The sequence below is a fragment of the Clinocottus analis genome, unplaced genomic scaffold, assembly GCF_023055335.1.
Source record: "Clinocottus analis isolate CAN_PGR_092001 unplaced genomic scaffold, fCliAna1.0.p SCAF_12, whole genome shotgun sequence".
Classification (NCBI taxonomy): Eukaryota; Metazoa; Chordata; class Actinopteri; order Perciformes; family Cottidae; genus Clinocottus; species Clinocottus analis.
The window spans coordinates 6298562-6317754 of record NW_027175843.1 but is presented as its reverse complement, the minus strand read 5'-3'; the positions used below and the strand labels follow the sequence as shown (position 1 = coordinate 6317754).

At 41.1% G+C, this 19193-nt stretch overlaps 1 protein-coding gene across 2 annotated transcripts in view; it reads left to right on the top strand.

The window, feature by feature from the left end:
- The window catches only part of LOC137783345 (inactive dipeptidyl peptidase 10-like), a 178335-nt gene that overhangs the window by 91788 nt on the left and 67354 nt on the right, over positions 1 to 19193 (top strand). For both annotated transcript variants that reach the window (XM_068573213.1, XM_068573216.1), the window contains exons 2-3: positions 11194 to 11308; positions 14094 to 14189. In XM_068573213.1, coding sequence (XP_068429314.1) covers positions 11194 to 11308; positions 14094 to 14189 — 211 coding nt within the window. The remainder of the gene's footprint in view (positions 1 to 11193; positions 11309 to 14093; positions 14190 to 19193) is intronic.

Sequence of the window (19193 nt, the reverse complement as noted above, 5' to 3'; positions counted from 1 at the left end):
TTCACCCATTCACACACTGATGGGAGGAGCCACCATGCAAGGTGCCACATCAGTATAGTCAACCATTCATACTCCGTAGGCGCAGCTACGGGAGCAATTTAGGGTTAAGTGTCTTGCTCAAGGACACATCGACATGGGCCAGGGGGTCCGGGGATCGAACCACTGATCCTCGTATTGAAAGAAGATTCTGCTCACCACTGAGCCACAGTCTCATTCATAATCAGAAGTTGAATCAATTTAAGCAGTGATAAGTATTCTTATCACGAGTCCACCATAATCAAGCGTGGTGTTCACAGTACGGCTCCAGAAAGGCTCGTGAATAAATGAGTCCTTGTCGGCAGAATCGATAGCACTCATACAGGAAGTCATGATGACGTGAGAACAGATCTTGGCGATCTGGAAGAACTGTCGCTCCATAAAACTAATGTAACTAATATCGCTCCTTCATCAATGAGGAAGGGAGCTGCTTTCTGTCCATTGGGAGTGGTCATTTTATCCAGTGAACTTTCACTAAACCTGCCCTGGAGCGGGTTAGGGGATTTCAATGTCTCGCCATGGTGATTTATCTAAAGTGGTTTCGAGGAACTGGAAAAAGCCTGATCCACGTCATCTTACCCTGGAAATGGCCGAGCTATAACAGCAAGCCAGGTACGAGGAATAGGGCCCTGCTCATCAGGACAAACTAACCTTCATACACATTCACACAGCGTAGGCACAGCGATGAGAGCAATTTGGGGTTAAGTGTCTTGCCCAAAGACACGTCGTCATGGACGAGTGGAGCCTGTTGAGAATTGCTTGTTGAAAGAAATGTGTTTTTAATTTCAACTTGGGGTTTTCAAATCCTTTGCCAGGCGGTCTTTGATTTGTGTTCCATATGTATATTTTTCCAACACAATTCCACGGCTGGAAGAACAAGTGAAGAGTTGGATGATGAGGAGGAACTTCTGTGTCTGGAATTATTAAGGTGGTTGCGTTTCTGCGGCAATGTGCGAGCTCCACAAACTAAATCTGTGGTTGCTCCACCACTAGCTTTTCACTGTAGTATCCATGACAGCACCCCTCGCTCAGCCCACCGCCGCTTAGTGCCTGGGGGAGGGACTTGCTCCCGATGCAACTCAGTGCTCGGTCTGCGGTGGGAGACAGAAATCCCAACTCGGAATCATAAACTGCTCACGAGTCATTTTAGGAAAGTACGTTTTGCAAGGCACTGATAAACACTGACATCCTGGGCTTCACATGAGAAAACGCTCAAATGGGTCTCTTTGGAAGGCGATGAAGAACAATCTATCTTGTTATTTAGTATATAGAATGTGTTGTCAAAACTCTACCCGGGTCGGGTCCACTCAAGAGTTCCCTCGTTAACCAGCCTCCTTCCCTCTCCACCTCTCCATCCCCACTAATGCCCTCTCAACTAGCAATTTTATAGCTCACTGCCCACTGAATCCTCCAATGTCACTATATAGGTGTAAAAAAAAAATACACAGCTCCACTTTTCAACCACACACAGAGAGACAATTTCCTGTCTTCACACAGACACATTCATGTCGATGAGCCTCTGTTGCTATTGCTGTGCTGATGTCAGGTTCTCCTTTCAGTTTTTATTTCTCGAGATAAATGAGATTTGTTTTTGAATTGGGAGGAAATGGCTACAATCTTATCTACCGCCTGGAGTGTAATTTGCCAAAGAATGTAGTCAACTGTGTCTAATTGCGTTCAAATCAGAGATTTGACTGCAGGGGATGGACAAAGGCTTTGGCGCCCACCGTGTAAATGATATAATATCACATTCAAATGTGCAGAGAAAATTCAAAGTAAAGGATGATTAATGGAATGGACTTTATTTCCCTTTGCCCTTTACATACTGCATGTGGGTTGAGCGAAAATGCATCCACTTTAACGGTCTAACACACATGAATACATCTCATTAAATTCTCTACAGGCCTTTGTATGTCCAATAAAATAATGTGTTACCTGCTTTTTCATCAATGATTTAGCACTTTAATAATACAAGAAAAAAAATATAAAAATGAAGTGAAATTAAGAGGATGTCAAAATTGTATATAAATCCTGTGCCTCAATCTGGACTGATCCTATATACAGAATACCACATTCAGAGCATCCATATGAAAGACATTTCCAACGGAGCGCTGTTCAACTGTTCAAATGAATATTTCAAACCGATTAGAGAATGAGCCGTTTCATTTGCATCACTTCTGCCACATGCTTATCCCGTATAGAATATATAACAGAAGTCAGCTCCCATTATGTACAACAAACACTTTCACCGCCGGCATTTACATCACAAGACATATAAGCTTTACTGTGTCTTGTGTTGAACATGTGCAGTATCACTGATCCTGTTACCTATATCTTATGTAAACAATATACAGCAATGGAATATCAATGGCATTGTTTTATTGGCGTACACTACACAGTAAGTATGAAGTAAAAGGCATGTTGTAAATAGTATCTGCTAAATTCGAATGTTTTTTCCACTAGAAAATACTGGATTTGATTATACTTATAATTATAACAGTCAGCAAGTTATAGTAAGGGGAATACAGTCAATTACGCAGGCTATGAAGAGGCTAATTTACTCAGCTGTAGTTCACCAATCTTAATATAAGTTGGCCAAACAAAAAATAAATAATTGAGCTGACCACGACTTCTTAACAAGCACACATGAGTTAAAATGACGTGCCACAACCATAGAAACACTTAACGTGCTGCCAATTTCTCCCCAACCTAATGTTAGCTTAAGCGGCTTTGGTGAGCTAACAGTGTCACAGCGTAGTCACTGAAAATACTTTTTGAGATACCGGCCTGCCAGCTGTTATCAATTCAAATATTGCACCTTTAAATGCCATGAGTATTTGAATATTATTGAATAATGTCAAGTGACTTTTCTCTGAAACCACGAGAGAACCTCGAGCTACTGCAAATACAGGCCTCTAATTTATAGAGATAAACCCAATTTAATAGACACGTACCTCAAATAATTCCGCCCTCCAGCACTAAATGTATATGGTGAAAAAGGAACACTCAGATTAATCCTTGCCGGAGTCAGGGATTGTTAGCCTCGCACACTGAATGCTTGGCAACTCTTTTCCTGCCACAGCCCGTATATTGAGCCCACCTTTCCAGACTATTGACAAGAATCAAATACCTAGACTTTTTAAAGCTTTAGAAGAAAATCAATGAGGAGTTTGAAAAGCCTGGGCTGAATGGGCTTAACTCTGCCTTGACCATTCTGCCCTCTGTATTTTAACTATCTGTTTGTTTGAAGGTCGGTTCTACTTTGAATGTTTCTCTCTATTATTTCACTGGCATTGGCTTAAAATAGGCAAAGTCTAAGTCTGCTCGGGGTCGCATCGACTGATGGTTAGGGAGCAATTGTTCAATATGCAGAGATATATCTTTGCATCACTTTTAAATATGACTGTTACATGCTTATCCTAGAGGACGGCGTGCAAGGCAACTGTTTATCTAATAGAGCGAAATGTATCTTTTCATCCTACAACTGTACTGCAGAGACACAGGTAGTGTTTCGCTGCACACAAAAATAGAAAAAGTGTATAATCATAAACTGTATTAGAAGTGGACGTGGTTATCGTGACGTTCCCTATTGGTTTGGGGACTGCATTATGAAGCCTTGAGTCCAGCGATTTCAGCAAAAATCCAAACCAATTCTCCATTGAGAGATCAAAAAAATAATGAAATCTGTGCAGCAAAATACGTTGTTTGAGCACAGTCCCTGCTTTCCGAGAGATTAAAGACGTGTTTCTGTTGCTGCTGCATTCTAATGTCAGCGTTGTTATTAATATACACTGATACCATTACAACTCTGTGTGAGTCAATGACCTAGTGTATCTGAAACCAATATGGCAGGGGCAGTGACTAATTGAGAATTATCCCACATGGACCAAAGGCCAATAGTAGTGTCCTTCAGGGCAAGGCTGATAATGCTAAATACAATTCGCTGACAACATGTAGCTAAGCCTGCCGTTTCCTATTAGCAATAGCCAGTGGATCAATTTCAGATGTTAAGCCTCACGACCCCAGCGTAGCTTTGGCTTTGGCTGTGGCTCTGGCTGTGGCTGTCAATGATTCACAAAGCAGTGAGAAATGGTATTTCATGGGTAAACAAAAATAAGCCAGTACAGATGGTATTACTATTTTTTCTCCCTCTCTGACCCGCTGACATTGTTCAAATGGCTTCGGCTCCTGTCGAAATGCTGCTTGTCATTTGTCACACTCTCTCCAAGGTCAGAGTCCAGGCGACGACTCTATAAATAGCCCGACACTTTTGACAGCAGGCTCGTTGCATGTACGTCTGCGCACAAAACACACACGCTTGCACAGAAAGCCAGTGGGGAATAAGCTTATTAGCTGGAGTTTGATGAAGATGGCCGGGGTCTTAATCAAACATCTCAAAGGCAGCATTAGCATTCTAATTTTACAAAATGTCTTATCATTCTCAGTCTCCCCCTCTGAGAAAATTAGCAGGCAACGGGGCATAATAAGTACAGGAAATTGTGTAGGGGATGAATACGTGCTGAGAGATATTAGACATATGATATTTTTACATTCAAATGTAATATGACGATACATGCCTAATTGACAATTATTGTTACTTTAACTACTAACTATGTTTAATGTTTAGTCAATTAAAATGTAGTTTAATCAAACAAAACTGACAGGTTTTTTTTTAAACATTTCCTTAATTATCTCGGCAATCACATGGTTGTTTATCTTCATTTCTTGCTTCTTCTTCTTCTTCTTCTTCTTCTTCTTCTTCTTCTTCTTCTTCTTCTTCTTCTTCTTCTTCTCGTTCTTTCACTGACAGAAGTCACGCTGCCCCACTGACCAATCACAGCGCATGTTAATGATCACACTCGGCCACTGACCAATCATACGTCTACGCCATTTCGCAGGCCCTGCACATCACAGAATACACCCAGCTTGTCAAACTAAAGATCTGGTTTGTTGACGTCCCTGACAATCAACCACAACGTCCACTCCCCGTGTACTTTAATCTGCAAAAGCCTGCATGCTTAAACTGCTTTGTATACCTAGAGACACAGGGAGAGCAAGGAGGAAGACAATTACATTATAAAAGAGCTGTAACTTTTTGATTCTGTTTAGGCGAGCAGAGAAGGCTTAGAAGGCCCTGACGACCTGCCACTGATAAATATGCTTTAATAACTATTTATCAACCGTTAAATAATGTATTTGAATCAGCTGTTGTAACTTGTAAGTCATCCAGATAATATAGTTAATAATCACTAAACATTATTATTATTATTGCATTTTTTGTTGACAGTTAAATAACCATGAACTAAAATTGTATTAACTACCAATTCTCTATAATGAATTATTGAATTAATAAATGGTTATTATGAAGTGTTACCTTCAAAGCTTTCCAGTGGAAGGGAAGCCATTCAACAAAGACATATTTTTTCATGACAAAGAAGCACCCTAATTACACCGAGATGTGCTAGAACCCTGTCGTCGGATTTGGACTGTACACCACTCAAATATGCCATTTCACTGAATAATACTCACAGTACAGAAGAGACAGATCTGTGTTTCCCTCTGCCTCCATAGCAATAATAAAAAAATTTAAAAAACGTGACAATGCCAAATGCTGATTTATCATAAAATGTAATACAATACAGCATAAGTACTATATAATGTAAAGTAAATTTGTCCGCTTGTGCTTTCTCTCTACTTTTACTAAAGGCTTCCTATGATAACGTGAGCCGTTGGTATTGTTCCCTTATGGAGTTGTTTTCTCTTGGTTTTGAAGGCAACCCTCGCCATTTCAAAGACAGATGATGTGATTATGTGAAAATGGCCTTCGATAGCACACAACTAAGCCATATGATTGCCAGGGGACTGCTTTAAGGTGATATAGGGAGGTTTTCCTCCATTGCCTGCTTTTTTTATTTAAATGCCTTCCAGATATTGATTATTGAACGTTATGTTATGGAAAAACCTCACCACTACTGACACACTGTCAACTGAATTTGTGGGGAAAAAATAGCATGATTGAATTATGCAAATGATACTTCAAGATCATTTTACTAGTCATTGCAACTACCACTCCCGATGTGAAGACAGTTATAGCATGTCCTCTGAGTCACCCTGATGGCACTATCATCACTGTTCACTCAGCTAGACCCCGAACAACAAATGTGTCCCATTACATTCTGTGGTCTACTTGACCTGATGAATAATTAATTGTATTGATTGAGTGTGATGGCATTTGTTCCAGAGAGTCAGGTAGAATTACAGCTGGAGTCAGTTTAATTAAATGTGGGTTCTAATTGTTGTCTGGGGTTGAATAAATAATAACTGATGACATTCACTATAGTTCAGGACACTCAACAGATGCACTATTATTATTTACCTTTAATGGTTGTAACCCACTCGGTAAGAGGGCCGGGCACTCACGTCCCCAAAAAATATTTCAGGGTTTTACGACTCAATCCTGCGGCACTATTCTGCATTTATGTTGCTGTCTCTGTGAATGTACCAGTTGTGTCCTATGCCTATGATTTATGTTCATACGACCTTTTCACTAAATCATTTCGGTGACGTTATTATTGCTTTCCGTTCCTTTCATCATGTGTATCTGTAAACATTTGATCTTCAGTCCCTGTAATTATGTCGTTTATGTGTGTGTGTGATGGTTGTTGCTGTATAATTCCCAAGGTTCGTTTTCGCAATACACTAGAGAAACATAAATCTGTGCCTGTGTCTGTGTGGTGAGAGTCACTGCGAAGACCATCGACAGGAATGGAAAGAAAAAAAAGCTTCACTGTGACTTCACATCCAAAGTGAGACATCAGTGGTGTGTTAGCGCTTCTGAAACATCCATCCGTTCGAACCACACCAACTTCTTCCTCTGTAATGGCACCGGCTGTCCTCTCCGCCGCACAGCTCCTAATGAGGCTTATAGAAGCTCGTTCACCAGACTGACAAAGATACAAAAGAAAGAGCGTACGTGTATTGTATTAATTGCTATATTTATTTCACCTTGATCAATAACAGGACATATAGATAGGGGATTTAAATGTCTGTGGAGATTAACTTCATGAGAAGGTCAAAAAAACAGATATTGATTCTGAGCATTAAAAAGCCACAGAAGTAGATGTTTGGAAGACCACTTAGACTCTTAGAAAAAATGTCTTTAAGTCTTAGAGTAATGTTATCAAAGAGGTCACTGTGGTTCAGGGCCCGATTAGCCTAGCATAGCGCACAATTGTCTCAGTTAGCTAGCGAGCTTGCGTTAACATGCCTTTGTACAACTCCTAAATTGTCGACATTGCACATTGTGTCTTGTTAGCGTCTTGCCTCGCTCGTGTTGACACGAGTCACTCGACTTGCTTCAAGGTAATGCGTTGATACGAGAGTCAGCTGGGTTTTGTTCAGAATTACAAAAGTAGCCTAGCTGGACTAAGACGCTAGCTAGAGTTGAAGTATTATCTGCACTGAACACAGAGAGATACAAATCTACCTCCTGCTCAGGGGTTTGGCCAGCCTTTCCCATAATTTGCTAATTTCTACGTCTGGCTGAGTTTACAACCTGATTTGTGATCGGTCAGTAGGTTGGTTGATGATACTTTCCAGTTGGTCGTACTGTAAGCACCAAAAGTCCTGTTGACCCAAAGCAGCCTCTGGCTTAGCTAAATTATATTAAAGCCTAAATTACTGAAAGCTACTGTTTTGAGTTTTCCTGTATGTGCTCTGAGTGAATAGGAGTAACAGTGTATATGTCTTCCTGAAACGTAAGGGGATCTGATCTGCGCTGCCTTTGTCACGGTTTGAAGGAATAACAAAGTGTGCCATCTTGATTCGGTTCATGCCTCCATGTTGTTGTATGTTGATACGTACATTTTGTATACACAATATGTCCAGGTTTTTTTTTGCTGATTTGTGTCTTATAATATACAATATATTTCTGTGTAAATTAATTGCGCAAAGAGGCTTTTACTCAGATATTTTTGCTCTCACATTTAGACATATGCAATTTTGCAATCACAGTGTAAATAGCATGGAATCTTAAGGACCTTGGCAAAGACTCTTGATTCAAAGCTATATAGTAGCTACACACAGCATGGGCTGACAGCTGATCATTTCTGCACTTAATACAGGTCTGAATTTATAGATGGCTGAGCACATATATCCAGTCCAATAACTGTAAGGCTCCTTGTATGGTGTTGAATATAGTGTAAGAGTGTAAGTGGAAAATGGGTGGATAAAAGAAAAGGCTATTGTCCTTGTACTTGTACTTTTACTTACAGCTAAAGAAAAAGGAAGGCTTTACTGGCCACACTGTGAGTGTCCTTCTGTAGCACTTACTCGCACCTTTATGTAAAGTAAATTATCATATTTTGAAAGAAAAAGACATGCTGGTAGATAATCAAATGGAAAAATTAGCTAGAAGAAAAACTAAACGCTCTTAGGGTACATATTTATTATAGTTACAGCGCTCTGTTGTTTGCGCTAGGTTGGGTGTTGAGAATTAACAATGTGCTTATTACAGCATGTGGAAAGGACCACTATGTAAAAACTGTGGGGTTTGCACACTCTGTTTGCAGAGAGGGATTATAATTTTCAGAATAATGTAGTATAAAAATATAAAACCGAGAATAATGTTTTTGTTATGTTAGAATGAGCCGTTTATATGTACACATGGAGCGGGTCCTCTTCACGGAGTCCGCAGTGTAGCAGACTCCACAGTCTGTCTCTACAGTCAAAAAAAACAAACGCTGGCTTTAGTGACAACACGTACTAGTTCAATATTGTATAAGAGCTCATGAAGCGAACTTCTTGGTATAGCAGAATGATTCCAGCACATGTCATGTAACGTTACGGGGACCTTGGTGGCATTCTCTCTCTCTCTCTCTCTCTCTCTCTCTCTCTCTCTCTCTCTCTCTCTCTCTTGCTTTCTCTCTCTCACTCACGCTCTCCCCATTTCTGCTCTGTTCTCTGCAAAATATAATCTTTCCAAAGAAGCTTGTCCTCTCGTCTACATAGATTTAGAAATGAAATGAGAACTTGTATTTACTTATGATGAGGGTGCAATGATCTAGATAAAGGATTGCTGTGTTATTTCTCCTAATAGGCTTGTCAGATTTCTAATAATGGTAATGGAAGGACTCAGTGGGTCAAAATTCTCTTAGTGGTTCTATCATTGCTCGTAATTGAGTTAATAAAAGGAGGCTGATGATTCAAATGCGGCTAAATAGGAAATTTGGGGAGAAAAAACGAGATAGAGAGAAAGTGAAAAAGAGAGGGAGTAAGAATCTTATGCATGAAGGCACAAAGGCAATTTAGAGATGCTGTCAGTTTTCAAGGACACGTCAGCTTTTTGTGGTATTAATGAAATGAGCAGCGGCCCAAGTCTTGATAATAAAGCGGTCTTATGAGTCCAGTGGGGGCTGTGGATAACCTAACGCTGCATCCATGTACTGTGTGTCTGCGATTATGCTAGCCGTAAAATTCAATGTACTCTTCTGCTTCATGTCAAAATGATACCCTGTACGAGCAAGTTTGTAGAGAATTAGCATCAAACTGCTAAAGTTCTGTTTCTATATGGTCTATGAGAAAATAACAACTGCATGTACTTCACTCATACTTGCCTCATTAGTCAATATGAGACATGTCCGTGGTCTGAATGAAAAACGTGAGCTACAATGCTTTTAAACCCCCAAGTACTAAGAAAATGGATTTTAGAGAAAGTGAAGGACGGATGCGGAAACCCAGCTCTAATTGGCAATCATTTAGTTTTCTGCCTCCCCTCCAACCAATCAAGATGCAATAGTGGGTTGGTGGTCAGTGAACACTGTATTTCACCCTCAGGGTTCTGTGGGTAATTGAGTGCAGGAGGAGCTGCTGTGAGGAGAAATTCATAAGGGAGGCTTAATGCATCTTATCAGAGGCAGCAGATGTGGTGGAAGACCCCGTTTAAGACCCTCTAATACCAGGACTCAGAGATGGAGTTGCAGGCGAAAGCTTTCACAAACTCTCCTGGATAGCTATTTCACTGTAGATAATATCACACTCAGTGTACTTTGCGGTCACTCAGATTGCTTGAGCCAAATCTTTCTGCAGCCAGTTTGACAGATGGAGTGCTTGAATGCAAATGGATGATGTATTCCTCACCTGCCAAATATAATCTGTCTGAGGGTCACAACAGCATCAGCTCTATGAGAGCTGGAAACTGTTTCTTATTGAAAGAAGACCAAAGAATGGCACGGATGGCTTTTCTTTATGAAAAAGATGTTTTTTTGCTCTCCTCCTGACTCGCTTAATCAAGAGTTTGATTGACGAATAGTTCATATGATTACCTGCCTCATATTTTTTTTCAAATAGGTTAGGTATTACATACACAGAGTCCGCAATGTTGTATTGGCGCGTTTCCACAGTAGCCCAGAACGTACAAAATAAGGGCAATCAAGAACCTTTTCTCATTTTTATATAACTTAAAGGCCATCATAGTTCTCCATGGCGCTTGTGAAAATGCGGTAACAGTAGCTGCCGATTGTATATCCGCATCATTGCCAGGCAGCTTCTTGACTTCCGTTGCTCCTAAAGTTTACCAACCAAGTCTTTCGGCAGTCAGTTTGAGCCATTGAATGCAAATGGCTGATGTATCCCTGACCTGCCAAACTCAGAAAGTGTGACTCGTTGCCCCAGCAGAAAGTATGTGTTTTCTGCCGGTCAGAATGTCAGACTCAAAGAATAGGTGGGCCGAGCAATGATAGAACCATGCAAATACTCAGCACTCCAGCAGCGATAGAGCGAGTTTCATATTTCCGGCTTACAGTGTGGTTCATGCAAAGCCCTTCATAGTTATTCCTTCTCCTTCACCATGCAGGGGATATAATTGAAAATTCAATGCCTCAATGTGACCCTTGTTAATATAAATGGTGGGCAACACCACTGTATGCTGCAATTGTGTGCAATATGTGACCATTGGGATGGTCGTGTGTTGCCGAGCCTCTCAGTGGTTTAATGTTCATATTCACTTGTGAGCAAATATCTGACTTTTTACATTTCATTGTCAATTTCATGTTGGATAACCTCTAACCTGTTAACTTCAGCAATGTTAAAAAGACTAATTTGTACTCAAGTCGTTGTATTGGCTATTCCACTCTCACCTCTATTTTTCTCATTCTGCAGGACCTGGGAGGGGGGAGTCCTCCTCAGAGGAACTGGAAAGGGATTGCCATCGCTCTGCTGGTCATCTTGGTGGTCTGCTCCCTAATCACCATGTCCGTCATCGTCCTCACACCAGGTGACAGTCAGCCGTGATTGTGCCATGTCGTTGCTGTGATTTGCTCTGGTTCAAGAATAGAGGTTTGATGTGTTTTACATGATCCAGAGGCCGTAGTTGCTGCCCCTTGCAAAACCTTTCCACCCCAAAGGTTCATAAGACATAACACGCAATGTCATACCATGCAAAAAATATCTAATAACCAGCTGTTCTATTAATGATTCCTTTAAAGGTGGTCTACGTCATTCCTAGCCACATACTTTAGAGAAATAGGATGCAACGTTACACTAAAGCATTTTTATGATCAAAAGGATATGCAAAATCCAAGTAAACTGCTGAAACTCTGAGAATATTGACTGGTTACAATTTTCATTTGTGTCGTTGGATTAAAGTTTACACGCGTTATGATGGTTTGTTCCATGGATTCAATCCAAAGTGGTAGAAACGAGAAAACGACACACGCCTCCACCATCAGTGTTAGTTGGTGGCTGTGGCAGCTCGGAAAACTATAGCACCGGAGGTCACAGCCGGCGAGTGGTCACTGGGTCTCACCTGTGTGACGGCTGCATCTGATCTGGTAGGGAGTTGGGGCAGTCCACCAGGATCTTGATGACCGGGACCGGACTGCTTAGAGAAGGTCCGTCCATCGAACGTACCTTCGGCTCGCTTCACTCTCGACAAAGCAGCCTTCCTCCGGTAGTGACGACGAGTCGTTTTTTCGTTTCTACCTAACCAGCATCAAACGAAACAAAAGGAGAATAAACATTGGACCTACATTTGTCAGATTCCAGAAACACAACACCAAATGAATGTTGGTCTGTCTGTGGGATGTGTACAGTTTTCTAACTTGTTAACCATATTGACTTGAAAAAGCAATCATATGTCATATGTAAGTGATATGTTCTGCCCCAAAATAGCATTAAAAAAAGCCAGTGCCCACTAATATGCCTATAGAGTATGAAAAAAGCTTTGTGTAGTTGCAGTGACATCATCTATTGGTTTTCGGACTACAGTTTTGAAGCCTAAAGTTCAGCATTTTGACTGTTGGCATCTTTATTTTAAATCATTGTCATACTGTATTTTGCAACCAGAAGGAACACGAGAGGATGGAGCTGACTACAACCAGGCAGCAACCTCCAGTTCTGAAAAGTGAAATCTGACTAAAACATTGTGACAAAAATGTTATAATTACTAACTTTCAAGTTCAAGGCACTTCTGCGTTGGCTTTAGTTTTCAGACATGGAGGTTGCCGCCTCGTGGTACTACATGTACCCTCACTACTCAAAAACCTTTCTATATCACACAGCAGTATAATCCTCATTATTCATCTATGACTCCATTAATATACACTGTATACCTGCTTCCACAATTATGAAAGAAAAGCCCCAATGTTCCACAGATGAAACACCATCACAATCCACTGCCCATGCAGTGCACTCTCCCCTGGTGTGTTCCACGCTTGGTTAGACTTCCATTGCTTCCATAAACAAACATGCTGTGCGGAGTTATCAAGGAAAGCCAATGTGGCTGACATTCAAAAGGACTTGGCCCTGCTATTCTGCTCACAATCGGCAGCTGTCCTATTCAGGAGGAGCTTTCAATTGGCACGTTCTCTTCCTGCAAAAGAAATAACATTTCATAATTAAAAATGAAACATTTCCAGTTGAATAACTTAAGGTATTTCTATCCCAGTAATGGTCTTATTAGTAAACATGTGAAATGCCATTCTCTGAAAAGAATATTTTTCTATGTGCATCTTTTTCATTTCCTTTTATTTATTTGTGTTTGAGGCAAATCTGAATTAAAAGGACACTCAACACATCTATCTGCCAAACAAATGGGAACAATTTACTGAACTTGAAAACAGTTTTGTCACTGAAAATAGTTGTTTTAAATGTTTGTTTTGGGCAGATTGCAGGGGTAAACAGATATTTATATCCATTCAACCTAAACCTTAACGCTACATCCATCAGATGTTGGCCACTTATTTAAATATGTTTCCAATGCAAGTCCGCTATTCATGTTCTTTTGTGCTCAGCTTCGGTCTCCAACAAATGTTTAATGGAAGATGTTAGCTGTTAAATTTGTGTGGCAGGTTGCGTGCAGTGGGTATACACAATGATCTTATTTGATGAAAACCGCTGTCTGCTTGATTACAAAACTGCCGTGTTGTGTGATGTTTCTCTGCGTGTGTGTCATTATAAGGGACCCCTGTCACATTATTTGATTCATTGCCGCAATAACGATATTGATTAATGAAGCTTTACGTTCCAAGCTGGTGAGCGAGACAACAAGGGAAAGAACCTGAATGCTATTGAACAGAGCACATAGGAACAGTTCAGTGTTTTCTTGCAGAAGGAAAGATGTATGAGTTAACAAGCAGAGGTGGTTGATGTAATACAGGTAAACAGGAAGAAGTGCAGTCGAGCAGGCAGGTGTTAATACAGGTTCAGGTGTAGGTTCCAGGTTGTCTATAATAACAAAAAAACAAGTCGCTGTTGGACTTAATTAGAGAAGCCTGACTTCAGTTTTAAACAGGAGAAGAAATATGTTTAACACATGGGTTTACCAAGGATGCTTTCCAAGACTATTGTTGTACATTTTAATTAAGGGTCAACTTTGTTTTTTTCATACCGGTAAACAGAAAAAGAAACAATGTGGTTGAAAGTGAATCCCGAGGTCAGCTAACACAGGAGACTAATTGGCTTTCCAGATACAACCAACGTTTCAATAACTGTAGAGAACATCACGCCTATGTGGAACACCATATCTTACATAAAATGTTTTATGTAACTTGTTTTTTCAGCTGACAACCAAGCTGGAAGCAACACCAAACTGGCCGTGGAGGATTTGTTCAAACCCGAGTTCAAGGTCCATGACCCGGAGGCCAAATGGATCAATGGTGAGTAATCCACCACATTCACTGTAACCGCCTGGAATCCTGAGCAGTCCGGTTGACTCCTTAAGCCACGTATGGAAATGAGTTGTACAATGTACAAAGTATTTTTATACATCCCACTTTGGCCTGGAGGAGAGTTGATCGCAAGGCATTTTGATTTGGTTCTAATAAGGCTTCATAGTTTCCTCATGGCAGACAAAGCTGCCATCAGCATGTTTCACCGAGTGACAACATCAGCACACATGTGGCATCATCGTTATTACGGTTGAGTTATACAACGGCTAGAGGGACAGGCTGATAAAGTGACTGCATCACCCGTCCCCTTTTTCATATTGCTCTTCATACAAAACACAGCTTGACACGGAGTTGACATGAACGACATCTGGAGGAGTTCTGACTGTTCTGGAAACAACAGCCGAGGGATGACACATCTCTCCGCTGCCTCTCCAGCTTTGCGACAGCGAGCCGACAGTTCAGCCTTAAACAAGGCAGAAATGTTTCAGCCGGGCCTTACGTTGCATTAGTTAGGCAAATACAGATGTTGGGATTCATTTCCCTCGCCTTATTTACATTGTATTGATTCCCTTATTTGCCAGAAGGGGATCATATGTTAAGCCTGGAAGGCTTTGGGCTGGAAATAAACCACATCAAGTGAAGTGCAAAAGAATCTGATTACGGTTGGCCGAGGGGGGCGGGGAGGGGAGAGAGAAGATAACGATACCTCCGAGGGAAGGAGCTGGACAGGATTGCGACGTTCCCGCATTGCTCTCCGTCTGGCTCCTTTCCTCAGGATTAGTGTGTTTGTTTTGGCTTTCCTCTCCGTCGCCCATCGACTGCGTGCCTCTCCCTACACGCCCGCGGGCAAGGGCAAGAGGCGAGGCCTTCCCGTCCATCAATATTTCATTCCCGGGTGACATTTCTCCACTATCTTTTGCAGCTCCATCTCATTCCCCGAGTTGACCTCAGGCTAGACAGAGGGAGCGCCAATGTTGTGCGACGAGGCGGCCAGAAAAGTCAGCTTTATATGGTGGTTTGCGGATGGATGGGGCAAAATAGACCCCAGACAAATGGGAGAAGATAACGGACAGACGGGCGAGAGAGGAAAGATTGATCACGAGGATTTGGAGCAAAAATGAGATTTTTTCCCCCCCTAAGTCAGAGGCTTTGGAGGTTTGGGCTTGAAAGTCTTTTATCTGTGTCTCCATTAGAGATAATCTGAACGGGTATATTGTGTGATCTAATGAGTAGTCAAGTGCAAATAGGGTGCAGTAGCTGGAGATTCATATGATTTACTCTGAAACATTTTTAACAAATCATACACAAGGTGAATTCAAAGTAATTCTGAGTAAAACCAGACACGCAGAGCCCACACAATCCACTTCCAAAGATCAAGTAGTACCTATTATGTTTTTCCCTTTGTCCACACATAATGCACCAACTACTGGTATGAAAGCCACCACAGAACAAGTATAAACATCTGGGGACTCATTCATACCTCAGTTAAATGAGCGCCCATTTAAAGTTTCACAATCTGGCATTAGTTAAATGGGCTGCATCATTACATTTGCTGCGAGGTGCACTGTGATCCATCAGGTACATTGCAATCTCTTCGGTAATTGCGACACTTTTTCACAGGACATCGTCTCTTGGAAATGCCTCACCTCTCCAACACGGGAATGATGATGATGATGATGATGATGATGACAACTATCGCTCCCCAATTACCTGTAGTCTTGACTGGTTAATGCGTATCTAGTGATTGGACCATCCACCATTAAATCAATCACACCACAGATGCTGCTAAATTATAAAACGTACTGTGTTTCACACAAATGTGCAGGTTTGCTCTCAACCTAAAATGCATTTGTTTACCGAGTGTCACTGCAAGTGTTGTCTGACATTTCTCTGAAATTCATTGTCATTCTGATGTGGCTGTTAATGACGAAGATCTGTGCAGAGATTATAGGGAGACAGCTGGTTAATGTCGGGAACATGTGCAAGAAATGACGTGCAGCGTCTTCTCCAGCTGTTCTGAGTGCATATATGTGTGTGTGTGTGTGTGTGTGTGTTCTTCACACCGATGCATGTGACTGAGAAAGTGACATTCAGCCTCCGCCGCACGTGATTCCGTGAACGTCTCTTTCCATCAGTATTGTCGGCGGCTCTCCACGCAGGCTGGGCACCCTCAGCCTGTCATTGACAATCTGCTGAGAGAAGGGCATCATATTGTGTTCACATTGGCCCAGACAGCAGAAAATAACACACCAGTTGGCTCACTTAAGCTCTCAAAGCCAGAAATGGTTCACTCAATAGACAGTTGGGGAAGTGGAGTAACATTTTTAGCTTTTTTGAACTGTTTTTCTTTCTCTGTACTACAAAGACATTTACTTCAAACATAACACATCCAGTGAATCATTACCCCGCTGCTTCCATAGCCAAGGAATCTAGTCGGAGCGTGAATTGAGTGTTGTATCTTAGAACGAGTAACAAACCAACCTGCTCTCACTCAGTGGCCCTCGGCGTCTTGATACCTACAAACTATGCATGCAACAAGCGGAATCTGACACAACGTCCCAAACCTGGAAGTGAAAATGAGTTGGACAGCTTTTACTCCCTTCATTTCAGAGGCAGTGCATGTAAAGGCCATGCAAAGGGAATTTAATACAAATTCCCCCGCGGAGAACTAAATTGAAGCAAAGCCCAGGATCAAATATTTCAACTTGGCTGCATGACTCAACTTCATACATGTCTGGAGCAGAGACGGAAGAAATGAGAGGAACTTGGTGGAAGAAAGTAGTTAGAGGGAGAGTTCTAAGATCAGTCGGAGACACACACACACACACACACACACACACACACACACACACACACACACACAAACACACACACACACACAGTCAGGGCTAACACAGCTAGCTTGCTACAGCTAAATGATGTACATTACAAGCTGTATGCTTGTGAGTGCAGAGAATCTTCTGAAAATATTGTAATATTACAATGAGAACTTTACAAAAACGTTATATCTCAAACCAGAGATGGGAACTTGTTTGGACTTAAGTTGTGTTTCGGTTTTCATATCGCATTGCAATAGCTTTTTTCAAGTGATCATAAAATAAATAGCTTACTAATGCTGATAGTTTCTAATAGATGAAGGAGTGAAGGTTCATGCTTTGAATTCCTCAGATACAACTATGCAGTGATCTATGCAGACCGGATGCACGCAGCAGATCATAGAATTACAACCAGAGGAGACTTAAGACTTGACTTGGACTCTATCTTAAAGTCTTGAGACTTGACTCAGACTCTAGCTTAAAGTCTTGAGACTTGACTCAGACTCTAGCTTAAAGTCTTGAGACTTGACTCGGACTCTAGCTCAAAGTCTTGAGACTTGACTCAGACTCTAGCTTAAAGTCTTGAGACTTGACTCAGACTCTAGCTTAAAGTCTTGAGACTTGACTCAGACTCTAGCTTAAAGTCTTGAGACTTGACTCAGACTCTAGCTCAAGGTCTTGATACTTTACTTCGGCGTGTTTGGACAATGTGTTGATTTTGAATGTTTCTGATGAACTAAAGTGTTCAATATTCAACTTCTCAAGCTGAATAAACTATTTTAAAAAGCTAAATTGCATAATCGCAAAGTTGTTTTTCGGAGCTCTTGAAAAGTTGACTCTTTAGAGATACGTGGTCCTTATTGGTTGTTACAGACGACGTAACCAACATATTAACATAGGTTATAGAACATGATAGATTGCCGCCTTTTTATTAAAGGCAACATACATGTTAATGTAGAAGTATTATTAATGTAATTAATAATAGTGAAACTGTACACCGTCTGTGAACATAACTTAAATTAACATTTCTAGTCTTCTGGTTCAACACAAAGCGCTTCACCACTTGTCCACATTCACACATTCTTCCGTTAGAGGCTGCCATACGAGGTGCCACCTGCTAATCCATCCATTCCCACACACTCACACACTGATGGCTCAGTCTTCACGAGCAATTTGGGGTTCAGTCGGATCCGGGGATTGAAGTGCCGCTGCTGCAATTAGTGGACAACCCGCTCTACCTCCCGCAGTCTCCCGTTCTAATCAGCCCCGTCCACCTTTTTTATCCCCCTCTCCAAAGAAAGACGTTAACTTCAACTGCAGCTATTGGCGTTTCATTTTTTTTTTATAAACTGTTTGGTCATTTCAATGCGTATGAGAAACAGAACCAGGTAGACGGGCTGTCTGTCCATGGCAGTTCTTTGGATTAGATCAGAGGAAAATCTGCAGCTTAATTCACATTCTCAGCCACAATCTGACGGCTGGCCGAACTGTGCTGGAGAAAAAAATATAAACAGTCGACAGTTAATTCCTGTTTTCACATTCATCCGCTGCAGAGAGTTTCACAGCGTTCACTTTGAATCTCAGTGTAGCATCTTGGAGGGACAGCGGCAATTTGTGTAGTCACTGCTCATTTGAAGCCAATCACGGCCCAATATGCAGCAAAATAAATGTGATGTGTAAACTGGAAGCTTCCAGTTCTGAGAGTGATTCTTTTAGTGAAGAATACTTTCATATTTTAACGTGTTTAAATTTTGGACTGGGTAATTTTACTGTTTTGGTAGCAAAAAAAGACACATAAGAGACAAATTTTCATTTCAAGCAGAGTATTTTAATTCATCTGGCATCTCATTTGTACCTCCAGTTTACATTGATCCTTAATCTACTCCATCCATTTCTCTAATACTATTGACTTTAAGTTTGGTTTATGTTGTAGTTTGGATTTAATAATTCATGCATGACAGGAATCCTCTGAAAGGAGGAATCAAAATGACTGAGTGTGTGTATAAAAGTGTAGATAAAATAGTAAAGAAAAAGACAAAAATCTTGTTATTTTAGAGGGTTTACATCTTTACATTTAACATCTATTTTAGGACCAGGTTGAAACAAACATAGTTTAGGATACAAAGTCAAACTGTGCACATGAGTATTTCACTGTGCTCGTACTTCCCTATTCATA